General features: G+C 39.7%; 1 protein-coding gene across 1 annotated transcript in view; it reads left to right on the forward strand.

Annotated features, from left to right (window-relative positions):
• The window catches only part of RASA3 (RAS p21 protein activator 3), a 129,850-nt gene that overhangs the window by 93,737 nt on the left and 16,138 nt on the right, over positions 1 to 19,975 (forward strand). The window contains exons 6-14 of the mRNA XM_063392714.1: positions 2,346 to 2,426; positions 5,149 to 5,221; positions 9,423 to 9,502; positions 13,374 to 13,478; positions 13,992 to 14,148; positions 14,948 to 15,096; positions 16,966 to 17,080; positions 17,941 to 18,015; positions 18,889 to 19,012. Of these exons, the coding sequence (XP_063248784.1) occupies positions 2,346 to 2,426; positions 5,149 to 5,221; positions 9,423 to 9,502; positions 13,374 to 13,478; positions 13,992 to 14,148; positions 14,948 to 15,096; positions 16,966 to 17,080; positions 17,941 to 18,015; positions 18,889 to 19,012 (959 nt within the window). The remainder of the gene's footprint in view (positions 1 to 2,345; positions 2,427 to 5,148; positions 5,222 to 9,422; positions 9,503 to 13,373; positions 13,479 to 13,991; positions 14,149 to 14,947; positions 15,097 to 16,965; positions 17,081 to 17,940; positions 18,016 to 18,888; positions 19,013 to 19,975) is intronic.

Genomic DNA, 19,975 nt, shown 5'->3' on the forward strand with positions numbered 1-19,975 from the left:
TGTTCTGTTAAATAAGAATGCATTCAAGCTACATCTGCCATCCTAAAAGAATAAACAGTAGTCCTGCTGTATCTCACTGGCAAAGTGTTTCTGCTGTGAATGTGCTCCTACTAGTGTAAAGACCACAGGAGGGAAAGTGGTCTGTCCTTCACTTGTAAGAAAATCAAGCTGCACCTGCCTCTCCATAAAAACTTTCTGCTGGTACTTACTGTGTTTTCCTTCTGCACTGACAGATGCTCTGTCAGAAGGCTGTAATGTACTTTCTGTTCACATTTGCCCTTTCTAAATTTAAGAAGTGGCATTTCGCTTAGAGTTTTGAGTATTTGTGCTATTACATGTTCAAAAAAAAGCTTATTCTACACTTTTTCTGTAAGGTAAGCTAAGTGAATTTGGAGTAGGATTTGATGGCTTGTAAACAGGCATCTGGTCTATTTATGAGGCCTCTGAGAGATGTGGAGCTGTCAAATTTGTGTTTCACGGATACCTCCTGCCTCTCTGGAGCAGCATCAGGGGATGGTGGAAGAAACTAAGTCATGTCCAATGGCACTGTATGCATTGCACTGAGGCAACCAAATTGTGTGTTTTGTGTGTTGCTGGATGTTGAGAGTTCCTGAAGCTGACACTGTGTATTTCCAGCTGGTGCTGGGATAGAATTTGTGCCTTGAATTTCACTGTTTGTGTTGTTGCACTCTGCGATATCAGATATTTGCTTAAACTAGGTGGCTAGGAGGCTTCTAAATTCTGTCTCTGTGGATGGTAAACTTGTAGTGAAATAATAGAAGTCCAGAAATAAAAGCAGCACGTGGCTTGTGAAATCCAGGCTTTTCCTAACTTTCTCTGTGGTTTTGATCCACCTGCATATCCAGAAAACAGAACATAGTTTTGTACTAGTGTTAGTGAATTAGCATGGAGGAGTTGACTAGGTTAGGGCTGTTCAATTGAGAAGTGTGTGAGTGAGTGCCTTATTAGGGGCTGTTTGTATTGGAAGACAGCTACCTAGGTTTCATTCTGAGGGCCATGGGTAGCACAGTTCAGCTATGAATGTAATTTGTATTTTCAGCTACCAGTGTGTGCTCCTTAGTGTGATCTTTAGTCTTGTTTTCCCTGTAGTTCTGTGTGAACCCATCTAGATTGTACCTTCTCTGGTACAAAAATGATTCCTCTGTTGATGCAGAATACCACTTCTTTTCCTCCCTTTAGGGAGAGTAAGTATTAATAGGCCTGTAGTTAATCTGTATTTAAAGTCTGCACTATAATGTTGCCAAATAACTTGCCTTGTGGATGAAATTGTGCAGCACTATCTGTTACTGAATTTTGCTCTATTGCTCATCCTAATATTCTTTTGCATTGAAGATACCATCACTGAGAACAGCATGTGATGTTATAGCACCCAGAATTTTGCATGCACCCATTCACCTTGCAATGAAAGTACTATTCACTTGCCCAAAGAGCTTCATGGTTTGTCTTTGCTGAAATTTTCCAGTTAAAATTGTGCAAATACATTAGCCCAGCAGGTTACCTGTTGGAAGCAGAACTTGTTGTAGGGGAGAGAGTGCTGGAAACTGGCTGGTCTGTCTTTGTTTCCAGCTGGTGCTGCATTCCTCAGTAGGTTTGAACTTCTGAAACGTGGAGCATTTTTTCACTTATTGGGGGTAGTTGTGTTGGGTTTTTTCTTTTTTTTTTTCTTTCTTCCTGGAAGAGATGTTGAAATGAGAGTGCAAAAGTGTGACTTTCCCACCATTGTGTGCAGTAAACCCCAATTTGTTCCATTTTGTCCCTCCTGTTACTACTTGAGTGCAGAGCTGCTGTGCATGGAGAAGGATGGCTGTGTCCTATTGTTTCCTGGTCTGTAATTAGCACAACTTTACAAATAAGCCCATGCCAAATTTTGCAGAAGCACCGAGGTCTTCATGAATGTTATTCTGAGAAATTACTTAACTGCTTCTGGGATCTGTCTGTGTGGGTTTTTTAATATTTCTGTTGCAGAATAAATTCTGGTTATGTATTTTGGTGAATAAGTTGTCACAGAATTTTAAAGTGCTGACAGCTCCCATCTTGACAGCAGCCTTCTACTTCATGAACCTTAAATTGCTATGCTTGCATAATAAGGATCCTTTGAGTTAAGGTTTTTCAATAATTTAACATTTTTGATCCTTACTGAAGTTAGTATTTAAGAACAAAATGTGTTCTCAAGTTCAGGTATAAATTAAATGTTTCTGCTTAATGACATTTCAATTTCCTAGCGTAAAGTGTTATGAAAAAAAACCCCTATAAAATGCTTCACTTTTATTTTTACTGCAGTCTCTTACTACTTAATTAATTTATTGGTCTTCCTTCTTTTCTAGAGTTTTGGAGTGCCAAGGGCTGCCCATTGTGAATGGACAATGTGATCCCTATGCCACGGTTACCTTAGCAGGACCCTCCAGGCAAGTATTGCACATTCAAGAGCTTCCATTTTACAAGGATGGTTTCTGTTCCCTTTGTCTACTAGAAATCCCCTTTCTCTGATGGACAGCTGGGAATATTTAGACACTGCTAGAATGTGTTAAGTGTTGGGGGTGGTTGTGTGTATGAGCTACTGAATTATGCTCGAGTAAGTAATTTGAGACTTGTTTCAGTTTTGATTTATGTAAAGATCTGAATAATCTCTAAATAATTTGAATATCCCAGAGTATATAATTTGTGGTTAGTCTTAATTTATGCATCTTCTCACCTCACAGTTGGAGGCCAGTTTTTGAGCAAATTCAGTGCCTGATTTTGGGCAGGGTGGAAGAGAAATGTGAATACATCAACATCTTGCCGAGTATGCACGTTTGCATGTGAATATTTAGAGTGTCTTCACTTTCAAGGTGTGACAAATTAATGTGTATGTCAAAAACCCTCAACGGATCAGTCCTGTAATTTGATATATGCAGACATAATAGCATGGATAAAATTTGAAATGAGGTTTTAGTGATGAGATTCTGCATAATTCTCTTCAGTTTAAATTTGGGATTCAATTTTCCCATCTGTTATAAAAATTTCCCGTGCTGTTGGATGTCACTGGTTTTTTTCTGCTTATGTAGTCATCTATGTCTGTGTCATTTTGGAAACAAACAGCTCTGCTGTAGCCTCAAAGAATCATACTTGGTAGCATAGGTTATTAATAACATTTTATAACAATTTATTGAAAATGCTTTAAATAAGGAGCATTGTTGACAAATATTTACCTTGCATGCAGAGTCTTTGAGCCTGTCTGTATTCTCCTTCTTTGTCTAGGTGTGTTGTACCTTTTCTTCATTAATGGACTTGTATATTTGACTTGTACTCTTTGTTTTAAGCCTGTAACTTGTTTCAAATGACTAGCTGGATGGTTATTATTGAAACTGTGAGGAGACTGATTGACTAACCCTTGAAAGTCCAAATTTACCTTTTGTCTGCTTCTCTATGCCTCCCAGTCTAGATAATGTGTGGCTATTGAGAATGTACTGCCTTCAGAATAAGGAGCATAACCTTATCCAATTCCTGTCTGGATTTTGAGGGGGGGAGAAGGCTTGCCCCCTATCTCCAGCAAGCAGCATGCAGCTTATTCCCATTCACTGCTTTGTAATTGCTCAATAATTGTGCTGCCTTAATCGCCTCCCGTTCTACATCCTGCTCCCAGTCCCCTCCCAGCTGGGTTTATCGGTAAAGAGGCTGATTGGCAAGTGTGACTGATGAGATGGGGTTGACAATCTGTCCTGTGTCCTGGAGGAGATTAGTCTCTCTTATCTCTCAGCTTCTCCTAGGAATAGTGGGATGTTCTAATCTGTACATCATTCTCCTCTCTGGATTTTCCAGTGCCTCTCATTTTAAAGTAGGAAAGCTGCTTTATTCAGCTGCAATTATGTAATGACAAGCATGAAAATTTCAACAGACATGCTGTTGTTTATTGTGTGATTTGTTCTTAGAGTCATCAGACTTCCTGACCAAAACTCTTTCTGTGCCTGTATTATCGATGGAAAAATATTGTAATATTGTATTCTGGGTGGACAGGCCCATTCCATTCACATGGGAGGTCTGGAGCAGCACTGGGAATTAGACCCAGCTTTAGTTGACCTCTGGGAAATACAGAGTTGTCCAGCAAATATAAGCAGTTACAAGCCATCTAAGCAGCTTTGGTGCATGAGAAAGGAATGATAGATTCTGGGATGAAATGATTAGTAGGTCAGTTTTCCACATGGCTGATGTGCCTCTCCATCTGCGTCTGTTCTATCTGTGCCTGCAGAGCTGTAGGGTAGGATTGGTGACATAGGACAGCACACAGCTTTTCTCTTGTAGGTAGTGAGAACAAATCAAGCATAGGTCCATAACATTTGGAAGCCATCAAACAGCTGTTGGCTGGCCTGAGAGAAATGCATTGGCTGGCTTGAGCCCAGCACCAAGCAGTCAATGTCTGTTCTCAAAGTCAGGCACAGGGGATGGCACACCCGTAGGGGATGAATGGGCAGTGCTGAGCTTGGTCAGGCCTGCTGAGGGCTGGGAGGAGGTCTGCCTCATCCTGCACCTACAGAACAGTAGACTTAGAGACTTCTGCTCAGCACTAGTCATAACAATTCATCACCATAGTTAACTGAGTGCTGCTGGTGCTGCAGGGAGAGAGATGCTAGTACAGCAATAAAAGTATTCTTACTGAAGAAACCATTCTGGATTTTTTGATTGTCACTGAAAAGCAGTGATTGATTTTTCAGACCAGAATTATAAAATATAAATCACAGAATAGCTGTGCTAGTCTTTGTCTCCTGTGTTTTTAGAGTGTTAGGAGTTTTTGAGTCATGTCAAGACTGAGACCATCCTCCAAATGTTGCTGCTCAGAGCTCCATTCTTGCCAGTTTGTACAGATAAAAGATTATGTCAAGCGAGTGATAGAATAAGGGTTCGAGGAATTGTGTTTAAAATAGGGTAACAAAATGTGATTAACACCACTTACGAGAAATAGGAATGCATTGAATCTCGCTCTTAAATGTGTGCAAGTGTCTGTGCCTTCTGTGCTGGAGCCACATGGCATTCCAGCTTTAGCTGATAAATCAAGTGGATGGCTATTTCCTCCTCATGGTTCTGTTCTAGGATCACACTTTTACTAATGTTGTTTCTTACCCGTTTTTTGTTTATTTTGTTTCCTTAATTCAGATCAGAAGCCAAAAAGACTAAAGTTAAAAAGAAGACCAACAATCCACATTTTGATGAAGTGTTTTATTTTGAGGTTGGTATTTCAAAGGAGCGTGTGATAAGCTGAAATACTATACTGCGGATAGTTGGCACAGCATCCTGCTCCGTGTTGTGCCAGCTGTCATCTTTGAAGACTGTTTCAAAGCAGGGTGCAGGGGAAAGAAGTGCCCGGGCTCAGACTGGCCGTCTGCTGAAGGAGCAGTGTCCTGCTTTCACCTCAGGTGCTCTGTAGGAAAACCTTCAAGTTGGGCACTTCTGAGCAATGGGCTTGACATTTAATCACAACTCACTCCACTAGAGTTTTGAATAAAGCACATTTAAAAATGAGTTTAAAAAGCCCGAGCAAACCACACACACAGAGAAATTATATTTTGTTCTTAATCTGTGTTTTTGTAGCTGCTCCACCCTGTCTTTCCCAGTCAATGAGAGGAAGGTTGTCTCTGTAGGAATACTGAAAACGGCAGAGGAAAAATACACTTAAACTGGTTGTTCTGGCTCTCTACCAGTCTGCTGCAATACCAGTGCCTTTTCTGCAAGTGGGTGAAACCGCTATAGCCTTATTTAATACAGCACATTTTCAACAAGTCCAGTGAAGATAAAATATAACTTATATGAAAGTCCTCATTTTGGTTCTTCCTGGCGAGAGTAGGTCTAATTGTGGTGTGTACATACATATATGTGCATGTGTTTATAATTTAGATGTCTCTTGAAACTTTTCATTTTGTCTTCTAAAATGTGTATCATTCTCTTTTTCTCTTGGATAGCATAGTCCTGGTCTATGCCTGACTGTTCTGTTTCAGTGGACACCTCAAGAAAGTATCTGTAATTATGGAGTTGATGAAAAAAAGCTAAAGTAGCACAGGGCAGTTGGCATAGATTGAAAAGCCCTTTCTGCTCATATGGCTTGCATCGTTCAGGTCACATTTGCATTAGAAATTGTTGCTGGCATAGGGATGGCACCTAGTGATGTGGTTTCTTGAATCCATTTCTGGTCCACAGCCTCATCAGGAGGGGGAGCTGGGAAGAGAGGAGCCATACAAGTGCTGTTACACTTTGCAAATTTGAAGTGCACATGTCATTCTTGACATTGCTGTCTTCCCTCTCCTGCAAACCACCATCTTTGTGTGGAAGCCAATAGTTGTACTGACCAATCTAAAGTTTGTCATACCAGCAGAAACAAGCTCTTGTTGATGTAATGTGTTTAGATACAAGGAATAGATTTAGCAAGTTCCTGACTGGTAGGGGCACTTTCTGTAGTGCCTGGAAGGGCTGGAAGCCATAAGGGTGGGCCAGCTACCCAAGGTGATCTTTGCTCTGCTAACCCAGCACATCTCATCCTCGGATATAGCTGCCCTGCTTGCAGTGAGCTTTGGTGCCTGCTTCCTGGCTCCATGAGACTCTGGAGTTGCTGCATGGGCACAGTTAGAGGGGCAGAGAACCCCTGAGACCGAGTGCTGAAGCTGCACTGGGGTGTCTGTGTGTTTACCCAGGGTGTCAGTCCCTCACCTGGCCCACAACTGTGCTCTTTGGCAGTGGAGTGAGAGTGATGCTATATGTAAATAAACTGAAATGGGCTTCCTTATTTTGGTATAGGCAGTTCTGAGGGAGGCTGTCAGGGAGAACTTTTTAATGAGAATATAATCTGGGAATTCAGATTGTAAGCCACAAAAGTGTCACCTGATTCCTTGGCCTTCTGTGATGCAGAAACAGCAAGTGTTTGGTATTTAAACACTGAACTTGGCAAGTGGTGCCACACTGGGAGAGGATGGAGAGAAACAAAGCATCTTCCAGCTGGAGTTGGGAGGGAAGGGGCTGGGGGCTTGCTTAGCTTGCCTTAATGTCAGACCTGAGTTATGTGCAAGTACCAGCAAAAGCAAAACCTGAACTCAAGCCCATGCCCCAGTTGTTCTGCTAACTCAGAGCAAAATGAATTCTGTATTGGTAAGAGCAGAGCTTGGGAAATGACTGAATCAGCCAGAGCTCTGAATATAAATATACCCTTAGTGCAGACAGAGCCATCATAGATTTATGTCATTTTGAGAGTAGTTAGTACACATCAGGCTAAACGTCTTCAAGCAACAAGGTTCAGTAGAACTGCTATGACTGGGAAATAAATTCACTAATGAGACGTGGGCAGACCTGTGGCTGGTGCATGCAAACAAAGTGCTCCAGTTCCTGTGGAGCTGAGAGATTCATGCTGTTGACTGCAGTGTGGCTTTCTGCTTCAAACAGCTTCATCAGGTTTTCTGCAGCCTGCTAGCACAGTGATTGTCCAAGCCTTCAAGGAAGAAGCTGATCTGTAAAATACAGTGAATGGGTGCTTTCCTTTCTACAACCAAAAAGTCACACAGATTTAATTTTCTAAATGAAAGAGAGCTTGTTGTTGGTTTGGGAAATAGAAGGGCTTATTTAAAGGGTGTGGTGAGTGAAACTTGCACCTGATAGTTAGGAGCCATTTTCACCACTGCTTCAGCTGCAGCGTGGTGTGGAGCTGTGTGTGCAGCTACAGAAAAATGGTCCTCTTACAGGAATTCAAGAGGGAAGTGCTGGGGACCTGCTGTTAAATTTGCATGTGCTGAAAAAAACCTGAGCAGCTGATAAATGGCTTGCCAGCTTTCCCAGATGGAAGGGACCAACATAGCAGAGTTGTGCCCCCTTTTTTTGTACAATGTTATGGGTCAGCTACTTTAGCACTGTGCACTGGGAGGTTCCTTATCTCCAGTTCCATACAGCCATCCCTTTTGGAATTCTACTCTTGGTATTGATGTGCATGCTAAGTAGTCATGTGGGTGAACAGAGAGATGTCACACATGCAGATTCCAGCAAAACTTCTGAGAAAGTGTTTACTTAGAAGGGACATGCCATAAGTTATGCCTGTGCTACAGCTTTTTGGAATAACTCCTGTGTTGCAGATAGTAAGAGACTTAAAATTTGCTTCCTTATTAAAAATTGCACCATTAGCTTCACAATGGTAGTAGAAACTGTCCTTTGCAGGTCTGTAGAATACTTTGCAGAAACAGTGAAGTGTTTGCAGAGCTAGGGTGAGGAAATTTGTGTGTAACTGCTGAAGTTGTAGACTATATTTAAATCCACTGTGCTCTTGGGCTTACCAGGTGCATTTGATTCCATTAGTCTGGAGCATTTGTTCTCCAGTGCTGCTAGTAGTATCTTTTAGTTTTTGTGTATCACTTGGAAAATGTTGCCTGCCTCTCACATACATGTATACAAAAGGTTGTTTTCTGGTTCCTCGCCACTTTAGGCAACTATATCATTATTGCCTCCCTTAATTGCTATTTGCATCTCATGTACAGGATAAAACCAAATAGTCAAGTTGACAATAAAAGCCAGTTTTTGTGGGTGGGGAGTATTAAGCCACAAGCATATTCAAACATACAGTAAAGTTCAGCTTCTGTGTGCAACCAAAGCTGAACCCACACATGATCATACACCCTTGTGTTTGATCCGTTCCCGCTGTGGTTTCAGCTGGGTGGAGTAGCCTTTTTCTGAAGTTTGACGCACTACGCAAAAATACAACCACCAAAGAGTTTTTGCAATCATGGTAGAAAACAAATTTTAAGAAATGTTTGTACAAAAACCTTTTATGCTCATTCTGTATAGTTCTTTCCTTTTTTCTTTGCCTGTGCTTTCTTGTTAATCAGTCTTGCAAATACGGTTGGTGAACTGTGCAGCTGCTTCTATTTTCTGATATGTATAACACAGGCTAGGGTCTCTTGCTCTGCTTGGTATTTGTACTGTTAAATTGACTTCCAGGATATCAGAACAGGAAGAATTTCCTAATTTTAATTGGATACACTGCAAAATGTTTTAAGGGTGGTTGTGGTTCTTCCCCCATGCTCTGCAGAGTGCCTCTGGACCTCTGCTGTAAGCTGTATTTAAAACACAAATATTAATTTTCTATCCCTAGATGGATTATGAAAGTGGTGCTCCTTTCAGTGATATTTTTCTGCTGTCAATGTAAACTTAAAGCACTGTAGTAATATTAAAGGTGGTCTTTCTCTGTGAAAAAAGTATGGGGTATCTGCTTACCTTGGAAATGATTGTGTAACCACTACTTTGTAGTCAGCATGTTTATTCACTTGCATGAATGTTTTCAGTATCAGGACTGAAGTCACTGCTGGTAGTAAAATACTGTGCCGTTCCAAAGCTTTGTAAAAGTTACATCAGAATGTTTTTGTATCAGATCAAGGTGCTAACACTTTCCTCCTTTTGATTAGGTTACAAGACCCAGTAGCTACAACAAGAAATCCCATTTTGACATTGAAGATGTAGATGAAGTGGACAAAATGGAGATTAGGTAATGTGAAATACATTGTTAGCACAAAATTGTCTTCCAGAGTTGTGTAACTTGGTAGTAGACTGTTTGCAAAGTGGCAAGCATGGTTTTTCTGTTGATAAATCAAGATGAGTTTTTGTCATGGTATCTGTATGTTTATTTACCTCCACTGTCCTGTAGATTCTATCTTGACTCTAGAATTCTATCTTGTACATTGGCTCTGATGCAGGAGAGATCCTTATTATTTTCCTCTGTTTGTCATGTGCACTGTGTGTATACTAATATGCAGTTGTCATTAAGCACAGCCTTTTATGTCTGGGCTCTCTTTTCCTCCCTTCTTCAATTTCCCAGGACAGCCCAGAGGCTCTGTGATGCCCTAAGTTACAGAGTATATTTTCTTTTATCACTTAATTTTAGCAACCGTAGAAGGTCCTTCCCTGAAAGGAGACTCTTGAACTCAGAGTTTTTCTGGGGCAGAGACAGTTTCTCTTCTCTTTTCCTTCCAACTTTAACCCTTTATTGCAAGATTTGGTATGATAAAAGTGAAATCAGTTGCCCAGGGAAAAAAAGCAATTCTGCTTTCAAAACCAAAACAATCGCACCCCACCTTGTGCCACCTTCTTAGTACTATTTTAAAACCTGCTGAGGCCAGTCAACAATGTCTGTGGGGACAGGTGAGTAATAAAGAGAGGCAAGAGAACAATAGGAGGTGCAAAACTTGAAAGTGTCACATGCATCTTACCATCACATACTATTGACACTTGGAGGCTTGGGCCAGCTGGTGATCTGTATGCACAGTAAATGAATACTGCTATTTCTGCATCAGGTGGTGAGAAATTCCCCTCTCCTTTATGTTAGTATTTGGAGGAAGAAAGGAAAGGGGAACAGTGCTTATTCCCAGCAAGCAAAACACATCTGTGTTCATGAATGGATTGAGGGCTGTTGTAATGTGACAGCTGCTGGTTCATGCAGCCTGTCAATGCAGTGTCACAGCACTACAGGAGCATTAATAGATCTGTGTTTGCCATGGCTCTGAGGCAGGAAAGGGAAACTGTTCACGTGGGAGAGAGGCAAGAGCTGTGCTCTTTACAGAGAACGTTTGCATCAGGCATTGCAGAGGTCGCTGCTTTGGGGGCAGCCCACAGCTGACTCCTGGGCCCAGGTGCAGTGCCCAGCTGCTTTGGTGGTGTTGGTGTTGCAGCACAGCAGGTGACCTCGTGCTAGCACTAGACTACATTGCTGCAAAGCTTTGCATTGTGCAGGCAGATATGAAGTAACATGCCCCATAGTCCATGGGATGTATGTGATGAACTGGGCAACTACACCATGTTCTCAGAAGGCCCAGTCTAGTCTTTATAACCATGATGCCCAGCCATTCACTGATTTTAAATGAAAGCTGGTAGATTTTTTTGATAGTTTTGATGCTAGACGTTGGTATACAGCAGTTACATACTGCTTAATAGTTCAATGATTCTTATTTTATACTACTGAACTAAATGAAATTATGCAGTTGTTTTACTTGCTAAGTATGTTTTCTGGACAAATGACTCATCTGCAGCAATAATGTATGTGGAGCTGAGCTTCAGAAAAATCTGTCAATCCTGAAAACCAATATATCACAGTGTGGTACAGATGAATAGTTTGAGAGTAGGCTTGCAAAATAATTTGGAAAAGATGAAACATTTAAATAACAGGCAAAAGCAGATAAAGTGTTAGTCTTGGTTGAGCAAATTCTCCTTAGAGCTTTTGTCCCCTCTGGGACAGTGTGTTTTTGTTTCCATCTTGGGTTCCCCTTCCACCCCCGCTCACTTCCTCCACTCTGTTTAGTGAGAGTCAGGTTGCCCCCAAGCCCTCTGGACAGATCATACAATTTATGGGTTTGGGGATGTTTTGGTTTTTTTTCTCTCCTGAGAAAAATACAATTCCGCAGGGTAAAGAGGAGACTTAGTCTCTCACGATTTCTCTCTAAAGCTATGAAAAGTTTTCTCTTTTTGAGTGGGTGTAGGAAGTTGTAGGCAGGGCATATCAACACTTGGGGACCAGATGTTCTGGTGAATTCATTGTTTCTCCTCCCCCTCTCTCCTGTTTGTTTCTTTCTGTGGCTACAATCTGACCAGTTTCAGAAGAATACTTGTCATAATTTTGCCTTTTAAAAATCTTGAGAAACAGTGATCTTTTGGACTCTGAGATCTGTGTATTAACATTTTAAATAAGTGCTATTTATTCTTTATACTCCAAGGGCACAAACAAATAACTTCAGAATTTACATGCCTGCTTTGCTTACTGTGTAGTGTGAGATCTACTTTGAGTTGTTAGTTCCTCTTGTGAAGATCCTTTGCACTGATTTTTTTCTGTAACTGTGGGAAAACCCTTCAGCTGTCTGTGTTTGAAAGTGTTATTGCCAATTGGCATCTCCAAAGAGTTTGGATAAACTAGAAACCGGTAGCCTGTAAATACTTGGTAAATTTTAAGTTTGACTGTGTAAATAGGCTTAAAGATTCCTCTCCTCTTGAAGCTGCTTTTAGCTGTCTGAACTGGTTAGCAAGATAATAACCCATCAAATATGGAGAAAGGAGAGAGGAGGTCAAATTTTCAAAGATGTCCTTTTCTTCTGGAGGGTTCTTGTCCTGCAGAAATACTGTCCAAATTATCAGAACCTGAAGAACCTTACCTAGCAGGCATGTAGTGTGAGCTCATGGAGTGTCTAGTGTATGACAGCTGATGCAGGAGATTGTGTTGAGATGCAACACTCAGAGGATTTAAAAGTAATATATTCTGTGCTTGCATAAGATAGGATAAACAGGACTTTAACAGGGCTATCAACATCTGTTCCTTGGCCAGTCTGCTGTGACTTGCTTGACACCAGGAGGATTGTGTAAATGTGTCCACAACTGGATGACTTTGCACCTTATCCAAGTTAAAGTTACTCTTCTAAAAATCGTCATTAGTTGAAAACCTGTATTTCTTTCCATGTACCATTCCCCCCTCCCCCCAAAAAGGCTTAGGGCACATTCAAGCTGTCACTTAGCTGCAAAATAGTCAGCTGATCTTGTTTTTTAATAAGAATAGCTCTTAGAGAAGACCTTACAATACATACAGAAACAAATACCCTGGAGTTTGAACCCTTTGCCTCAAGGTGGGTATGGTAGTGTTTACCTACATGCCGTGTTGGACACCAGTACTTCTGCTTTGAATCTCTGTGCAGTGGTTTTCCATCCAGATATTGAGGAACATATGAAAAGGAATCAAGGATCATCTACAGATAGATACCAGAACTTCCCAAATATGAGGGACCAAATGCCAGAATTTGTGTAAGCTTCAGCCACAAATTGTACCAAATGGTAGAACTATCCTATGGCTTTGAACATCTCTACAGAATTAGCTTAGGTGCCATAAGCATGTATGCTTACAGGAGTCTTCCTAGGAGCTAGAAACTGGGAAAAATTGTGTAGAACTAATTCTGTAAAGCTGCCACTTAACTGTTAGTAATCCCAAATTAGACAGGGACTGACAATATGTAGTCCTTAAATAACTTTGTGCTTTCTCCCCTGGTGTCCATTTTACCTGTATTTTTCCATTGTCTGGGATAGCCAGACAGCCATCTGAATCTTTATCAATGTGGACAGTGGAAACAGTACAGATGAGAAAAAGCATCTTAAATCTGAATGATATTTTTCAATAATGTTTTATGGAGGTGAATTGTAAGGCTCCAGGAATCTAAGGTAAGGTTATCTCTTTACTGTTTGGAAACCATTGCTGTACAGTTTCAAGTCTTTCTAACTCATAGATTTGAGGGGACAAACCCCAAAAAATTTGGAAAAAATGTTGTGATTTTTTAAAATTATTTTTTAAACTTCTTAGTAGTATTTTTAATTATTTATTTTTATTACAGAGTTGATCTTTGGAATGCCAGTAACTTGAAGTTTGGTGACGAGTTTCTAGGAGAACTGAGACTCCCATTGAAATTTCTCCGACAGTCTAGTTCTTACGAAGCATGGTATTTGACATTTTTCTTTTGGAAAATAAGTAGAAACATATGTCTGCTCTGAAGACTTTAGAGTAATTACTGCTATGTGATAAAGTTTAAATGGATTTAGTTTGTATCTTTTTTGTAAGCAAGCCAAAGTAATCTTAGCAAGTGTAAGACCAAGAAGTTTTGATAATGTGATTAGAGGTTTCAGTCTGCCTCTCTGTAGCATGTGGGAGTTTTAGTATGTTGTTTTTATATTATTTACTGCAGTTCATCAGCAGTGCCATGGTTTTAATGTGGGGGGTTTTAATCATATCTACATAAATCTTTATGTTCAGAACTTCCCATGTTGCAGTTGGGGCAAAACAGACTGGCAAACTTAATTTGAAAAATAATTAAGAAGTCTGATTCAGAACTCTCAAGAGTTTGATACATATATAAATGCTCTGTGTATATATACAGTTTCTCTATGCTTATGTATAGCCTGAGAAAAATCTTGTGTTTCAGCACCAAGTTTCTGTCCTATTTTTTGCATATCAGGTATTTTCTGCAGCCCAGAGATAATGGTAACAAGTCATTGAAACCTGATGACCTCGGTTCCTTAAGGCTAAATGTGGTTTACACTGAGGACCATGTTTTTTCCTCAGACTATTACAGTCCGCTGAGAGATGTCCTGCTGAAATCTGCAGATGTTGAGGTAATTTGCTTGTGTTGTTGTTTTTCACTTGCAGATCATCTTCTCAGGGGTCTCTGAATATTTGTCACAATCTTGCTGTAATTGCCAGAGAGGTCAGCTCTTCCTTTTCAGACCTCAGAGCCTTGTTAAGCTCTGCATATCCCTTCTGCTTGTTTTCAGTCCTTGCAGAGATCTTTATCTGCATTCTGTATGGTCGGTGAAGGCAGACCCAGGAACACAGTGGTTTTAGCAACAGTACATTTCCTGTGATTTTTTAAATTTTACATGTGAAAAGGCTAAGTAAGCTTCAGTTTGATCAATTGTTTTGATTTACTTTACAGGAACAGGTTTATTTGCGTAATTGAGAAAATCCCAAACCAAGAGCTAATCCTGAAACACGAGATTTGGGCCATGTGTGCCCTTATGTATACTTTTTACAGTTGTAATGGTGCTTTTGTTTTTTCAGTTAAATAACTGGGTTCTGTACTGACTGGTACACTTGAAATAGTGAAGGGTTAGAGTTCTTTGCCTTCACTTGCTTCCCAGGCAAGTGACATTTACCAAAAAGACAGCCATTAAAAATGTGGGGGATAAAAAGTGACTGTACTGTAATAGTTCTTAAATTGCTGCCCTCTTGTGAGCAGAGCTTACAGCCCACAAAAACAGGGTTGTAACATCCATCCACGTTGTATACAGACATTTGGGTAACTGGCCATCGCAACTGCTGTTAGGGGGTTCTGCATTAAGAAGCTAATGGGAATAAAAAGAAAGAATGGCTTTTTGGAAGGATTTCTCAAAGTTTTTATTTTCCACTGTTCAGCCTGTTTCAGCATCAGCTGCACATATTTTGGGTGAAGTTTGCAGAGAAAAACAGGAAGCGGCCATACCTCTGGTCAGGCTTTTCTTACACTATGGCAGAATTGTGCCTTTCATAAGTGCCATTGCGAATGCTGAAGTGAAGAGAACTCAGTAAGTACCAAAAAAACCCCAAAAAACCCCCATACCAAACCTGCTGTCAAAAATACCTAAGCTGCATTGGCTAGTGCTAGAATCCTCCACTCAGTTTCCAGAAATATGCAATTTCAGAAGAAAATGTTGGGATGATTCCTATTCTTCCTAGCTGAGTAGCGGAGTTCTTTGTAAATTCTTTAAATGCTCTCAAGATCTGGTTTGTTTGACCTTTAGGAGGAGTTCCCATCATTTTTTGTGAATATTACTTGCAAGACTGTTCTAACATGTGAGAGCAGAGATTTTTACTCAGTCTTAAGCATATATGGTAACTGAAATTCTACATTACCTTCAGTTGTTCATATGAATTCATTTCAGCTTTATTGTGTGCTGATAAATCATATAGTGCTCAGTAAGTGTTTGTTGAATTTGTTCAAATCAACAAGCAAGTTTCTTCCTAATGAATATTTAAGGCAAGCTGTGTGTCTAATCATCCCAGTCAGAGGGTGAAGGATTAAGGATGGGATTGAATTTGGCATGGGACAGCAGAAAAGGGAGTTGAGGTTTTTTGGCTGCTTTTTTTGAGTTCCTTGTTTGACTTACTGGTGGGCTGGTAGTTCAATAGTGTAATACCTAGTGTTCATACCAAGCAGATCCTAAAGAATATTTGTTGCCACAGTCCTTGTGCCTGTGTAGTCATGCTCTTGACTAACAGTAGAAGAGACAATTGGGAGCCGAGGGGAATGACAGATACTGACTGTAAACTTCCTTAGTACAAAATCAAGTCTGTGTGGGGTTGGCTCTTTCCAGAGTGTCTGAGGGATCAAGTATTTCCTGTAGGTAGGTGTAATTTTTCTGAGCTGCAGGTTGGCTGAAACAGCATGGTTGCTGCAGCATGAGGGAACTTTCTGATCCCTCTCAGTCATATTCCTATGATAAGGCAGCAAAGATGGTGTCTGTTTTCAGGGCTTTCTGGCATTTGGAAGAGGCAGTGAACTTACTTTTTTTTGTGAAATGAAATTAGGAATCTAGTAAAGTAATTGATCCTGTTACTCACTGCTTGTAAATGAGTACAACTATAGTAAGCTGTAAAAACCAGAAGATATCAGTGTGTACATGAGCAAGAAAATAACTTCAGATCCAGGTTTGATCTGCTGTCACTAAGCACAGGTTTTGATTGTACGAATTGTAGATGAGATAATTGGTTATGTACCTATTTGCATAAAGTAAATTGCTAAGCAGGGGGGTACAGGTACGGGATAGAGCAGCTGGCTGAAGCTTTATCAGTCAAGATGAGTTGTGTGCAAGAGATTTTTAGAAAAACCTGAGAGTCTGCCAGGTGCACTGTTCTGTCACAGAACAGTGCTCCAAGTCCCTTAGAAAATACAGCTGTGCCATTGGAGCCTGTGTTTTCTTCTTCCTCCCAGCTCACAAGTAGTTATTTTGTAGGTGCAAGTAGTAGGTCATGTGCAATGTCCACTGTAGCTGTGGGACTAAAATCACTGCCTCTTTCCCTTATTCAAATTAGCAGTGTTCAGTAGCATGTGAAAACAGATGTGTTTCCCACATTTGTGCTGTAGACCTCTTTGATTTGAGCCTGTGTCACTGTGTGTATTTGGATTGTGCACTGAGCTAATACAAGATCTGTAGTCCCTCTGGATTTTCCAAGGCTGCTGCTTTTCTTTTATACCCTGGAAGTGCTCTAAATGCTGCATGACTGTATTTTATGGCAGGCTGGTGTCAAAGGGAGGTTTTTCCTTGTGTGTTCAAACCCAGAATTCTGTCACCTTTCAGTGCTGCTTTTATTTCCCTGTATTACAGGGAAATAAATTACAGGAAATTACAGTTCATTACAAAGAGACTAAATTATGGAAAATTATTCACTTCCAGAGATCCAAACACCATTTTCAGAGGAAACTCGTTAACTTCCAAGTGCATTGATGAGACAATGAAACTGGCAGGGATGCATTATCTGCAAGTTACACTAAAGCCAATTATAGATGAGGTAAGAACAGATCAGACTGTTTGTTTGGTAAAATATCATTGTAAAGGCCTTCAAGGAACACATACTGTTTATTACTTCTCATTTTAAGAACAATTTTTAAGAATAATGCTTAATAGCTGTTAATAACTCGTTTTTGCATTACAATCCTGTGTCGCCCAATTCAGAAACAGTTGGATTGCATTAAAGGAAATGGGAAATTTCTATTTATTAAACTGCAATACTCTGTTTCATAAAAACTAGCATATATTGTTTCTTAGAAATTAATAAATAGTATATTTATTTACAATAGAAAGCTGTTGTGAAGCTGTAAGTAATGCATTTCATCCAGTGGGTATAAAGAGATACAGTTATTCTTAGATAAGTGTGCATGTGATGCACATATTGGAACAATGGTTTATTATCTATCCAGTCCAGAATGGTGGGTGTGGGTATTTTAGTGCTATAATTGGGCAATACTTTCAGACCACAGACTTCCTTTAAATGATTTGACAATTTCTTCAGCTGTTCTTGTCTTAATGTTTCATCAGAAAATGTCAAGTTTTAAAGAATATGAATATACTTTCAAAGTTGACTGTTTTGGAAAAACAGGACTTTTCTTGAACAGCCTTGCTTGAGAGAGTCTAAAGAACAGTTCTGCGTTTCAGTTGAAGGAAAGGGTAGAATGAATTAATGCTACATTTGGAAAAAAATAAAGATCACATATAATTTACCTTTGCTGTTAAAAGAAAAAATAATGTTTATAAAGATGGCTTTTGCCTTTCACCTCTCATATCAAAAGCTGACAGATTATCCTTTTTACAAAACTTTTTGTACTTGTAGATAAACTTTCATATCAATTGTTCACTATATTTTTTTTCTAGATCTGCCAGGTCCATAAGCCTTGTGAAATCGATCCTGTGAAATTAAAAGATGGTGAAAACCTGGAAAATAACAGGGTATGCATTAGATTTTGAAGACAGTCTCTGCTTATGCCATCAAGTTTAACTGAGGTTCTTAGAAGTTTGATCTTGCAAATAATTTTGTCATTCATTAGAATACACTGTAAGCTTTCTTGACACCACCCTTACAATTATTTCACAACAGCTTTTCATTATGCTATAAATACAATACCTGGAGAAAGTTAATGGCTTCTCCTGCTGCCCTCAGGACAAGGATAACTTAGCCTGTGGCTAACATGGAGAAGTCTCAGAGGAGAGTTCTCTCTCTTCAGCTGTAAGGAGGTTGTAGCAAGGTAGAGTTTGGCCTCTTCTCCAAGCGACAGGATGAGAGGAAAAGACCTCAAGTTGTGTCAGGAGAGACTTAAATTGCATATTGGAGGAAAATACCTTAAGGGTGGTCAGGCACTGGAATTGGCTGCCCAAGGAAGTGGTGGAATCAGCATCCCCAGAAATGTACCAGAGGCAGGTGAATGTGGCACGTGGGGCCATGGTTTAGTGATGGATTTTGCAGTGCTGGGTTAACTGTAGGGCTCAATGATCTGAGAGATCTTTCCCAGCCTTAATGAGTCTGGGATGATTCTTAATGAGTCTATGATTCTGCTGATGATACAGTGAACAGTGCTAGAAGAAGGAATGATTTGCCATACGGCTGTATCATTTAATGTTTCATTTGATAGGAATGATATTTTTACTCTTCTTGAATATGTGCGTTTCCCAAACAGTATAATTGAGTGAGAGTTTGTTTTTCAAGTGTATAATGTTGAAAGTGGGAATCTTCTAATGATGCTACTATGAATAAAACCAGGAATAGTACCACTTTCCACAGCAGAAAATTATACTAATTTTGTCATAATCTTTGCGTTTTTTCAGGAAAATCTGAGGCAATATGTTGATCGCATTTTTACTGTAATTACAAAATCTGGTGTAAGCTGCCCTACAGTGATGTGCGATATTTTCTTTTCACTGAGAGAATCAGCTGCCAAACGTTTTCAAGGTGAGTTTATATATATTGTTTTATTTTCCATAACTGATAGCTTTAAAATACAGGTGTAGTCTAGCAGTCTGCATGATCTCTGTTGGATTTAGTAATTGAGCAGCAGCTTATCCAAAATAATATTTGCAGTATGTTAATGCTGTTTTCTTATTAATTATTCATTCCACAAAGGAACATGATTTTTGATGATGATTGGAGTTTTTCCTTAAACATATTTCAAAGGAAAACAGCATTTAAAAAGATCACTATTATGATCTTCTATGGGTTCAGTATTTGCAATAAAAAAAGCATACTCAATTTTCAAATGTTCAGGATTTTGTAGTGGCTTATTCTGCAGATTCCATGCAGTAGAATTATTTTCTGCTTATATGTCAATCTGTAATAAAAGCCAGTCTAAAAATTTGAGTTACTGTTCTAGGAGCCCATGTGCTGTGAAGGTTTTCTGGTTGTCAAGAGACAGTTCTTTCCAGTCCCTCTTAGTTGTTTTGACTCTGTGAGAGTAAGTGGGCAATGTAAAACCAAAATTAAGCAAAACAACCAAGCTGTGTATTTTTGTGAAGGGAAACAGATTACAGCAGGGAAGTTTTAGAGAGAGTAACATGAGTTCATCTTTTGAACAGTCACTTTGGGCTAGGCAAGCTCAAGCAGAAAACCATTGACTGTGCTGTTGTGCTCTTTATTTTATGTTTAAATAAATAAGTAAAATGTATTTTCTGTAACTACCAGCTGGAATAGATACATTAGGAGTCTGTACAACACTTGTGCTCAGGGCTGTAAGTAGGCAACTGAGACTTGGCCTCTGAACGTTTCATAAACTATGTAAATTATTCATCGTACTTCAGTGCATATATGGAATAGCAGATGTCTGTGAAATTCCCTGTGTGGTGGAAAAGTGAATGGTGTTCTTGCAGCTTATGTTGTGAACCTGCTTATTTTTTAAAGAGGCTCTCATTGACATTTCCT

The sequence above is a fragment of the Prinia subflava genome, chromosome 3 (assembly GCF_021018805.1).
Source record: "Prinia subflava isolate CZ2003 ecotype Zambia chromosome 3, Cam_Psub_1.2, whole genome shotgun sequence".
In the NCBI taxonomy this organism is placed as follows: Eukaryota; Metazoa; Chordata; class Aves; order Passeriformes; family Cisticolidae; genus Prinia; species Prinia subflava.